Below are 11779 nucleotides of genomic sequence, written 5' to 3'. Positions count from 1 at the left end.
GAGGAGACTGTGAGCTCCAGAGTGGGGGTCTTAAGGGCATCAGGTCAACAACACACTCTGTAGGACGTTGTTTGAGAGCAAAGAGTTTTATTTATTTTCTTTTTTTTAAATCTTATTTTAATTTCTTCCATTGCTTAAGTATTTCACGACACAAAAAGACCGAGGTAAACTGATCATCAAAATATTAGTAAAATCTAAAACCATTTATTCCACTTTAAAGGCAAAAGAGAAAACTAGAAGTCATCCAGTCATCGTCTGTCTGTCTGACTCCTGCCTTTTCTCCTTCCTTTGATTTCTCACCGCTTCACATTCCAACAGCGACTGGGATTACGCCACTGAAACATCCCTCTTCCGCTGCCATGACAACCGTCTCTGGTTGCAAATTTCCGCACGTGCAAATCAAGCCTTCTATTTCCCCCTTATTGTTTTCAATCGTACATTCCAAATTTAAGGATCATTGGTTAACTACTATTGCAGGAGCATAATGTCAAGAGTCTGCAATAGGGAGTGTTATTTTTTCCAAGGGGAGGATGCGCTTGGTGTGGGGGTGTACGGTGCTAAAATGATAGCTCAGTCAACACACATCTCGTGCAGCAATTATGGCATGAGCAAGAGAGATTAGCGGGATCCGCAGCAATCTGACGCACTGCCGGGCAGCTGTTATTTGGAAACATCGCACGCCAATGCTTGGAGAGAAGAAGCTCGATAGGCTACGATTAGGCAGGAAAACATAAGTAATACAGAGAACGTTGCTCTGGCAATGTAAGATTTTGTGGAAAAACATGTTTTTTAGAAAAATCCAAGAACTTAGCATTTAACAATATTATTTTTTACTTTTCAATAAACCTAATGAAATTGTTCAAAATACCCCCCCAAAATGTGTTAAATGACTAAAAAGTCACTTTCCATATAATAAGAGTTAAGGTATTAAGTGTCAACTGTTGAATAGCTGTCACCTACAGTGACCACTGTCCTTGAAAGGGTTCAAATAAAAGACAATGTAGTCAAAGAAGGAATACAAAATGACATTATTTCAGTGTAAGACAGGACAAACCACAAACAATGAACACATTCCCACACAGAGTATTAAATGCACTTTGATTAGGGAGATTTTGGACTCACCACAATCATCTCGGATGGCTCGAGTACGATGCACTCGCATCCACGTCTCAGGCTGCCTGCCGATCGCTTGCCGAAGCTGCCAAGAGAAACCCAAGAAATTATTAAAAAATAATACACAGCCAAGGAAATGCTCTCTAATGGTATGCTATGATTAAAATGAAAATTAGCCCGTGCCGGGGGACTTTTGAAGCTCAGCGATTTAAAAACATAAATTGAGATTAATTTAGTTTTCATCATTTAAATAAACCTTGCCTGTTAACAATAAAGGGTAGCACGGGTGTCAAGTGGTAAGCACGTCCCCCATTACAGATCGAGGGTTCAATCCCCGGTGGGTGTCCGACATTCCTAACTACCTTTGGAGTTTGCATGTTCTACCCGTGCCTGCACGGGTATTATCCGGGCACTCCGATTTCCTCGTATCACATTCTGACTGAATTTAATTGTTGTTTATATAATGAATTTGATTTGTTCTTTGTTCTTATATAATTGCTTTATTCCGTGTACAGCACTCTGTTGTTTTATATGTGCTTCATAAATAAACTTTAATTTGACCTGCTAATCATATGCAAAAATAGTACATGATTCTTGGCAAATAACCATGAAATGAAATGAACATTTCAGGCCTACTTAAACGTTGCACATATGGGAATTCCACCCACATCTGGTATTACTGTCTGTTTGACGCCTTCATTTTTTTATAGATTCACTATGGAATTTATATGTGAAATCATTCAAAGAAGGGCATTCAAGTCAGAATGGCTCCCTACCCAAACAGGAGTGCTCACCCTTGGAAAGGTCCACAAGCATAACTTCACAATTTAAACTCACCGCCTTGTAGGCGGCGGGCGATACGGGAACATATTTAAGGACTCCCAATATCCCAAAGCAAGCAGCAGTGGTCGTGGAAATTATGGGGGGTGCTTGGCAAAGAAGGCCTTATTTGTCAGGCACAAAGACATCCTTGTTTGTCGATTGTAAGACGTGTCTTCATTGACAAAGGGTGCCGTGTATCGTCTATTAGCTGATCGCATCATTGAATAAACTTTTGCGACTCAATTATTAATGAACCCTGATGCCTTTGTAAACTGTATCGTGTTAATTTTTTTTACAAAGCTTTATTAGACTAGATCGCTACAGTGGACAGCTCTACAAAAGTTGACACTTAATACGTTATTTTGTTATTGTTATTAATAACTTCAGAAATTATTACAATGTTAATACAAATTAGAAAAGAAAATATTTGCATAGCTTTGCTGCGCTTGACGGTAAACTTTTGCTATAAGTAAATGCAAGTAGACAGATTTGTCCTACAATTGCATGAAATTATGGAATCTGTGACACCCACATTCCAAAAGGGTACCTACTCCAAAAAATGGTTCAGGTTTGTTTAGTTGAACAAAAAATATAATTCTCTCGGCTGAATGCAACAGGTGGACACAATTTTATTGTACCTTCTGCCAATATACATATCTGGCATAAAGAGAAGAACGACGATATGGTATATTCTATATATGCTAGTGTGCCACGTCACACTGATTGGACATCACTGAACTAGGGCATGAACATGCAGTAAGCAGATCCCTCATCGTCATCCAAAGGCGTCATTCCAGTCCATGCAGCTGGTGTCTTATTTAAAGACAAGTTCACAGCTCCATCAGGTGACCGGCACCCCCTTGGCAGCCTTGTAGCCCCACCGACCTCTCGTTATACAACACGGCCGAGGTGTTTGGAATGTCATAGCAAATACATCAGACTACATGAGCCGCCTTTTCAGTCTGTGAGCCCGACGGCCCACTGCCAAAGCCTAAAATCCATTCTACTGTCGGCGACTCCACCGGTACGCCGCCTAATTCCGGCTGGAAGAGGGTATAGAGAAAGGCATGAAGCGGGAAGGGGCGGGGGTATAGGCTTTTCCACAAAGCCGTTCAGGAGTGCAACAAGAGGGTACACCAGCTTTTTCTAAATGCCGCCGTGCCTTTAAGAAGGACAAAGATTAATCCTGCTGGTTATGCAAGACGTGGAGAAGAATGAAAAGCCAGATTGGATAGCCCTGGCCTCAAAGATCCCCTCCCTCCCACAGGGTGGCAGCTGACCACCCAAAAGTCTTTCACCTTTGTAAACAATTCCTCCAACCACGTGGCCGCAGATAGCACACGTTCCGTACCTTTCCGGAATAGACGCTGACACCCTAACGAGAAATCTACAATGGACGGAGGGTTATTTTCAGATTCCCCAAATAGAACAGCCTAAAAAACAACCGAACAAACCATCATTTTGACAATAAACAGCTTGATTTATTTTGATATTGTAAGTGATTTAACTGGAATATATTGAAAAGTAATCATATATTTCATCATAGGAAACCCTAACTATTTATGTATGTCAGAAAAAACTAGAAACTATTTAAAACAAAAAGACTATTCCTATGGCACTGCCTTTCAAATAAATAAATAACAAAAGGATGAACTATCTGCTGTAATTTCGTAAAGCGAACACAAACATTTGATGATGCGCTATCAAAAATGTTTGAAAAGTATTGATTTTGTTCTAAACAAAAAAAGAATAGCCTGTACTGATGTTGTTTGCAAAATGTTACCAAATAAATTGTATTTTTAAAAGGTTGCATATTTATTTGATTGTATGCATTTTATGGGTTATTTATGACCTTAAAGTTTTGGAAATTACAACCTGTCTATTTTTGGCATACTGTGAAACACCCCTGTTCATTTTGGTATTGTATAACCTATCTTAAAAGAATAGAGAAGAAGAGTTTGGAAACTTTTCAGAGTGTATCAGTCAACCGCCACTGCGCCTTACATTCCCCATAGCAAGGACCCCTTGTCTTTTGACGTTTGGCTTCAAAAACATCTTCGACTCCAGATCCAAAATAGCTCCTGCTGCGCATTCCACGCCCTTGAAGACTTCACCCGCGCCCGGCTTACATTTTAACATCACAACCACAACACGCCACAGGGAGTTAATTGAAGCTTACCCGCCCAGCAGCAGAAAGTGACGCTGCCACTTGATAAGATTAGATGAGCCTTCGTCTTCCTCCTCCGCAAATATCCCACAAGGTTAGTCCCTCAGCTAAATCCCGAGGGCATGTTTCAGGTCTGGAGACGGGAGCGTATATCCCACCGTGCACGCCCCATCAACAGTATTGTGAGAATGAGAGTGTGTGGCAGGCAGATCAGCCCCCGTCCAATGGCCCAGCCCCCTTAGTGCCAGCCCCCCCACCTCACGACTTGTAATGCGCTACGTAGCCGGCATTCCAGTGTACGAATCACTTCCTGCTACAAGGGAGTCAGAAGGGTGGAGTGTGTCATTTGTGAGGGGGGAAGGGATAGCAGGGAGTAAGAACTCTCCTGCTATTCCGCAGAAGTTACTCAGTGTTGTAAATCAACCGGAATGAGGATGCCTAACTACCTTTCCCATACTTTTGAAGATACCCCGCATGCAAAGTTGTTTTTTTTCAGAGCAGCAAACAAACAGAATATCCCCTAAAAGACGGTTTCATGCATGCATGCTTTCAGCAGAGCCCAACTACCTTTCCCATACTTTTGAAGACACCCCCCCCATGCAAAGTTGTTTTTCTTTCAGAGCAGCAAACAAACAGAATATCCCCTAAAAGACGGTTACATGCATGCATGCTCGCAGCAGAGGCCTCTTGTTTAACTCATCAACCAGGTCAGACAGCAATAGACGTCCAATATACGGTACACGGTCGATTGGTCGCCGATCTTTTGGTCGCCGGTCTTTTGGTCGCCGGTCTTTTGGTCGCCCGGAAGGTAAGTGATAATTACCATTTAAATCGTTGCTCAAATTCCCTAAATACAAACTGCGAATTACTATTTAGTCATACTTAATGCCCTAGTAATTATTAGGCTAAAGAAAAGCTCCAAATTTCCCGGACTTTTATTGTTTTTTGTTGGAGAACTTGTTAAAATATACATGTAAATTGCACCAAATGACCATAACAATATATTGTCACCCCCCATAGACTAACGCCTTAAAGGTGAATTTGCTGGATGGGAAATTCTTTGGGTAATAAGAGAATGAAACATGAAGTGAAACAAAGTTTCTGGCGTTGCCGCACAGCACTTGACAAGAAATCCGTGAACTCTGCAAACCTTCACCCCGGCAGGTCATGGCGCAACATTCCTTTGCTGAGTTCCAATGTAATTTGACATTCCTCGCCTCGACGGGATACGATGACTCGTCAACCAAGTGAACACCAGACCGGCGCCAGTCATCTGATATTTATGATACATTTTCATCAATGTGGGTGTGAGACCAGCATGAAAATAAGTGGAATGATATTGACTATCTGCTCAATAATGGACTTGGAAAAATTAGCAATTAAAAAGATCCCTAAAATGTGATTTTCCTAAAAATGAAACGCCTTCTTAGAAAGACGACAGAACTGATATCTCACAAGATAATCATTAAATAGTTAAGGATACTAAAAAGGCAAACTACCAAAATGGTACTTTCCCAATTGAGAACGCGTAAATTCTGCATTTAAATCCCATTCATGACCTTAGCCAACCATATCAGAGAATGAATCAGTTGTAACATTTCTTATGTGTTCATCTCAAAATGTGACAACCGGCCCACTGTTAGTGTAGCAAGTACATAATCCAGTTGTGAATGTATGCCAAAAACTTGTCATGCTCAACTTATCTAGGTTACGTTTGATGTCGCGTTGGCCTCTGGGGTAAACAAACTTTTTCACTTAATGAATCGTTCGTTGTCGGCTGGCGCTGCTGAGAAGCGTGGATAAAACTGTGAAAAGTGTGTGAGATTCGATGGATAGTGTGAAAAGCACCAGCAAGATGTCTCACTGGACTTCTTTTCAGATTTTTGTGTCAAAAAACTTCAGTTCTGTGCATTTAGTCATTCTGTTGCCAGAGTTTTATAAGGTCTACTAAGTCACAAGACGGGGGGGGGCTCATGGTAGTACTTGTTTGAAAATTACAGTGAGTGAATCTCGCAAATGACCACAGAGCAACTCCCATCATCGTGTAGCAACGCAACCCGGTAAACCAACTCCTCTTTTTATCTTATGCAATTGAGAAAATGTATCACCGACGACAGTCAATAACAAAAGCTGATTTTCCAGACCAGCCCCAACATTGCTATGGTTTCATACTGAAAATGCAACTAGTATTAAACAAAAAAAGGAAGAAAAAAAGCAATCAGTCCTTAACAAAAAACAACTTACCTGCTTCTAGGCAAAAACATGGATTCCTTGATGAACACAGAGCCCGACAAAAGGATGTACCAACAGCTTCCAATGTCATCTGGGCTGTGAGACAAGAACAACAAAATATTGGATACAGAAAAAATGGTGGTGCTTTTTTTCCATAAATAAGAAAATAGACAAAAAAAATGGAAACATTAAAAATACAAATGAAATTTGAAAAAAACAATACCAAATATAGTGGTACCTCTACTTACAACATTATTGGTTCCACAAGTGATTTTGTAACTTGGAATTTTTCTAAGTAGAGACACATTTTACAGGTAAATGCTTTAATTTGTTGCGCGGCCCTCAATATACTAATCTAAACCCTTAAAATAATTAAAGTGTACCAATTTTGTATGAAAGATGTGAAACACAGAAAAAAAGACAAAAATAACATTTATTAAATCATTAAAATGACGAGTGTTGTTGAATTTTGATTGCATAAGAGAGGCGGAGGCAAATGTTTGCCACCAGTCAAAACACGACATGCATGTGAACTTTAACCACTTAAAATGATAAATAAATATTAAAAAAACGTTACTTTATTTGGGTCAATGATTAAAAAAAAGAATACATTTTCTTTAAGCACACTGTCACGACACAGCGTTTCAGTGGATGTTTAATTATTTTTAGATTTTGCATTTCGTAACGTGAACGTTTTGTATCAAAATTTTCCCAGTAAGGCTTTTCGTAACCTAAATATTTACGAAATAGAGACATTTGTAAGTGGAGGTGGAACTGTACTAAACATTGGGAAGTAGTACGAATAAATAGTTACTAATTCTCTATTGAAAAATGCACACTGTTGTACACTGGTCATTAATGAAATAAAAAAAAGTGTCTGAGAGTGCAGACAGGAGAACTGCGGATGAACTGCTAAGCGCATCCCCATCCGCCTACATCCATTAAGACGCCCAAGGAGATGAGGAAGCACAGACGGGAGTAAACTCGGGGTGACCTGGCGCAATGGCGGCGACGACGCTGTTGGCTGCCGCAGCCTTTTACAGATAATTGCCAAAGAAATGCACACGGAATCTCCCAGTGGGAACATTTTGACAAGTTAAATCTCCAAACTTTCCCTAGTTCAAAAGCAGCTGCCGTGTTGAACAACTGCATTAACGGCGAGAATCCAATAAATCGAGTGCCCAATAAGCAATTTAGGTTGCATCTATGGAAGGCAGAGTGCTAAATGTGATAATGAATTTGCGTGGAAAAGATTATTAAAATGTGGTTTTCTGTGCCCCTTTTACATTGCTTTGGTGAGTGGACTATGACTCGCCAAATGGAAAATTTTGAGGGGCTCAGTACATGAGGGTTTTAGATTTGCAGAAGTTCCAAAACTCCCTTGGTGCTAAAAATGTAAAAATTCCGGAATTTCATTTAAGGACCAATGTCTGAAACTGAAAGAATTTGAGTCATCGATTTGGTTAAAAATACACTATGCACAAAAAAAGGTGAATTTAAGGATTCAACATAATACTCTAGTCAGAAGTGAAAGTCTTCGGCTATAATCCCACTGCCCCCAGTCAAAATAAATTGTTCATAACTCCTGCGCATTTCATTTGGTTATTGTTGTTTGTGGGTGGATGTTCTATTATTCCATTTGACTACAAAAAAAGAAGTAACACAAGAAAATGCCGCTGGCTGTTGCTCTTGATTTTAATGGTGACACAGGCGGGGTTAAAAGGGTGATCACAAGATAGCAACCTCAAGTAAAAATGTGTCAGGTCAGCCTCTTATCTACAAAAAAACAATCTACAGATGGTAAAATCTAAAGTGTTTGGGTTCTTTTCACAGTATAGGCACTTTTTCACAAGCTTGGGATTGTGTAAATGTGTTTAAGTGTATGAGTGTGTATGTGGAAAATGAGCACTTTCTCAACAATTGCCCCTCCGTGGGTACTGATAAAGTGAGTGTACTGTGTAGTAGTAAACTAGGTCATGTGTGCATGTCATTCCCTGTTATGTGATTCTATATAAAACCATTTTTTAGATTAAATAGAAGAATATAGCAAAAACTATGGGGACAGGATGAAACAATTGCATTTTTTCTTGGTAATTTGACGAGAGGAATAAATCATAGGCGTGCTTTCCTTCCATTTTTCAAAGATTCAAACATGCAGCGCAGCGTGCCAATAATTTTCCACGAAAAGCCCAAGATTGCTTTCAGGAAAATAGTAAAAGTCAGACAGACAGCCGGATGCATGTAACCAATTTTTAACTCCTGCTTATTAAATCACGCCTGGCAGCAAATGGCTCACAGGCTAAGGGGTCTTGTTACAAAGTTATGTACGGGGACCATAAAAGACATCTATCTACATAATGATGAGTATTCATTCAAACTACATCATAGTATAGTGGTTGACTCTGTACTTACTAGTAGAGCACTTCGTTGGCTTCGTGTCGTTCGTAGCGCACCGTCTCACACATGATCCTGCAGGGACAGACGACAATTTAAAAGCTTGAAGAAGACTTACAGAGCAGATTTCGGCCTAAGCAGACAAATTCAAAACATCAATACATTTGATTTATTTTATTTTTAAATTTACACTTCATGTATTGTTTATTACGTTTGGTCATTGTGTTGTGTTTTTCTTGTATGAGTCTGAAATAAATATTTTATTTGTTAGAGTGCACACTTTCTTTAAATATGAAACCACATTTAAGACCCTCCTCTGTTTCAAATCACAACAAACAGATCCCGAATGTACGATTATAATCCCTTTCTTCGCTCGTTATTGAGTTACGGCGAAATTCATTTTGACCTCTGTGACCTTTGACCTTCTTCCTCTAAAATGCAATTACCTGTTCCGTTTTTATATTTACCATTTTTTTAGATCGATTGATAGAATATTATTGTTTTCCAAATGTTTATTAAAATCTTGGGGTACTAACATTCATCATCAGCACCACTTAAAATTTATTATGTAATAAGTCTCATTATAACTGCAGTGTCACAAGGGATAGCAACTTCCCATAATTTAGTAATCAAAAAGGCTTTCCCCCTCGCTCACCACGTGTCCCAAGTATGTCATCGGGCTTTTTATATTCTGCGGGTAGCCTCCGGAAAGGACTCTGCAACATCAGACCGTGCTGAAACCTACGGTAGCTCATCCAAACAAAGCTGTAGGGTGAAGGCAAACAAAAACATGCCTGTGTGTGGGGTGGGACTAAATACACAACAAAAGTTCTTTAACATAATCCTTTGCTTTAATGTGACGTCTGACTGGAAAGTAAGTGCTGGGAAGAGGTCAGTCACCATGTGGAATGTTCCAGCTCATGGGTCATGTACTTTACATTGTGTTCTCAATGGGATAATCCACATGTATGCACACACCCGAGGCATGCTGGGAACGTGCTGGCCGCCGGGAAAGTCACGTTTATTTCCCACGCAGTCAGTTTGCCACTTCTAACGATGGTCAAGAACAATATTTTAACTAAGCATCCGTTTTCTTGTCCTAGTTTAATGTGTTATCTTCTTTTGTCTTTTTGATCATTCTATTTTGGAGGTACCAACGGTAGCAAACGGTCATCCATAACATTGAATGTTAGGTTTATTTTGAACAAGACAAAAAAGGGAACATGTTGTGCCAGTTTTGCATTGTCATTTGCATTGATACTATACTTTATTGTTCGTGCGTGCCTGCATGTAAAGACCTTTACTGTAGTTCAATAACCGCTATAAACGGAAAGCATGTTCACGAGCAAGAGATAAAAATATGAAGCGGCAAGCAGTTTCATTAGAATCAACACAAAGTCAAACTGTATTCCTTGGCAACAATCATTCTTGGCTTACATGCTGCAATGAAATTCCAAAGATTTTTTTTTCCAACGACAATTTGGAAATCATTGTAGTAGAACTCAACACCCACCTCAACTGGTGTTCTCGCAGATTGGACAAGGCCTCCATGCCATGAAGATAGGAGTACACAATCTCCAGGTTCTAGAAATAAAACAACATTCATGTTAAAATGTCATACAAATGAGAACAAGCTTTTAAGTAGGTATGTCCCATCACATATTGTTGTACATCATTTTCCACTTAATTTTAACGAAGCTAGCCCAAAACTATAGTCCTATAAAAGTGAATGATAGTATAGCAATGGTAGCACTCAACTCGTTCAATGCCACTGACACAGATATCAAAACCATTTTAACTGGCAAGGCGCTCAGAGCCAGCATTTGATCGCTACCAGGCACCAGTAAAAAATGGATTGGATGTCTGTTGCCCTCAATGGCAGTCAATAATAATTTATATTGAACAAAAACATTTTAAAAGTGATCTTTTTCCCGATTCCGCTCCCCAGAAAATGGCATGATCAGGTGATCAGATCCCTACTTTAAAGTTTTAAGTGTGAGAAGCGGTTGTGAATAGTCCAATTGCCAATCCATGCGATAGCCAGTGTCAATAGTAGTTAATGAGTTAATCTTAATCTTAAATGAGTCAGTTTGCTTCAAGTGATTTATGAAAAATGTACATGACTAAACCTTTCTCCAGCACACCCATGTAGAAAACGGTGCATTCAAACAGCTACGACGCCAAACAAACTGCCAACTCAGAAACATTTCCAAGTAAACACTATGGTGAACACTATATCATAGTGGAGTGCCTATAAAGTCTCTATTCAAAGTCTTTATATAATGAACCAGTGAACGTTGGTGGGGGTTTTTAGGACTGGATCCAACTCAGAGGTGAAACACTTCACTGTGTTGATACACACACATACAGGGGCACTGACCGCTTGTGTATGTGGTGAACTAGGGCTACAGCTATTCAATATACTTAGAAAGACGTATTCTGCCAATCATCCAGTCAATGTGTGTTGGAAGCTAATTTTCTTTGCTTTATGTGTATTTTGAAAACTGTCTTGAAAGCTGCTGCTACTGTGGCTTTGCGCTCAATGCCACCATGTAGCTGCAAAGTCCAAGAGCTCATATCACACGCAGAAAAAAAAAGACAAGATTGTATTGTCCTGCTGCAAAAGCAGAAAAATGATAGGCATGATGGGCTTATTTCATGACTTTTAAATAAAAGAGGCTACACAGGCTTTTCATTTATTGATTTTCTTAACTGCTTATCCTCACAAGGGTGCCGGAGCCTATCCCAGCTAACTTCAGGAACCAGGGGGGCAGCCAATCACAGGGCACTGTGCAGACTTATAAGTAAGCCATCTAATCCTCCCTGGTTAAAAGCAAGTAATGTTGTGTTATACGTTTAAAGTGGTCAGAAGGGAAAGTCCTGAAAAATGTGTTTTGCTGCAATGAAATGCACAGTATGAAAAATTATTTCATTCTGGGTTGCAGCAAAGATGCTCAGAACATTTCCACTACGAAACTGAACTATAAATCCACAGTGCAGCTCACAGCCGCAGCAAGATTCAGTCAGCTACTACCATCTGCTGGTACACAG

General features: G+C 39.7%; 1 protein-coding gene across 10 annotated transcripts in view; it reads right to left on the bottom strand.

Moving 5' to 3' along the window:
* rapgef2b (Rap guanine nucleotide exchange factor 2b) overlaps positions 1-11779 on the bottom strand; it is a 58368-nt gene that overhangs the window by 30267 nt on the left and 16322 nt on the right. For 9 of the 10 annotated variants that reach the window (XM_077609000.1, XM_077609002.1, XM_077609011.1 and 6 more), the window contains 4 exons: positions 10242-10312; positions 8747-8803; positions 6347-6430; positions 1123-1198 (listed from right to left, as the gene is read on the bottom strand). In XM_077609000.1, the coding sequence (XP_077465126.1) occupies positions 1123-1198; positions 6347-6430; positions 8747-8803; positions 10242-10312 (288 nt within the window). Of the gene's footprint in view, positions 1-1122; positions 1199-4114; positions 4286-6346; positions 6431-8746; positions 8804-10241; positions 10313-11779 lie in introns of those variants that run through there. The other variant, XM_077609008.1, reaches the window with a different exon arrangement.

The sequence above is a fragment of the Stigmatopora argus genome, chromosome 9, assembly GCF_051989625.1.
Source record: "Stigmatopora argus isolate UIUO_Sarg chromosome 9, RoL_Sarg_1.0, whole genome shotgun sequence".
In the NCBI taxonomy this organism is placed as follows: domain Eukaryota; kingdom Metazoa; phylum Chordata; class Actinopteri; order Syngnathiformes; family Syngnathidae; genus Stigmatopora; species Stigmatopora argus.
This window is presented reverse-complemented; position numbering and strand designations above follow the sequence as displayed.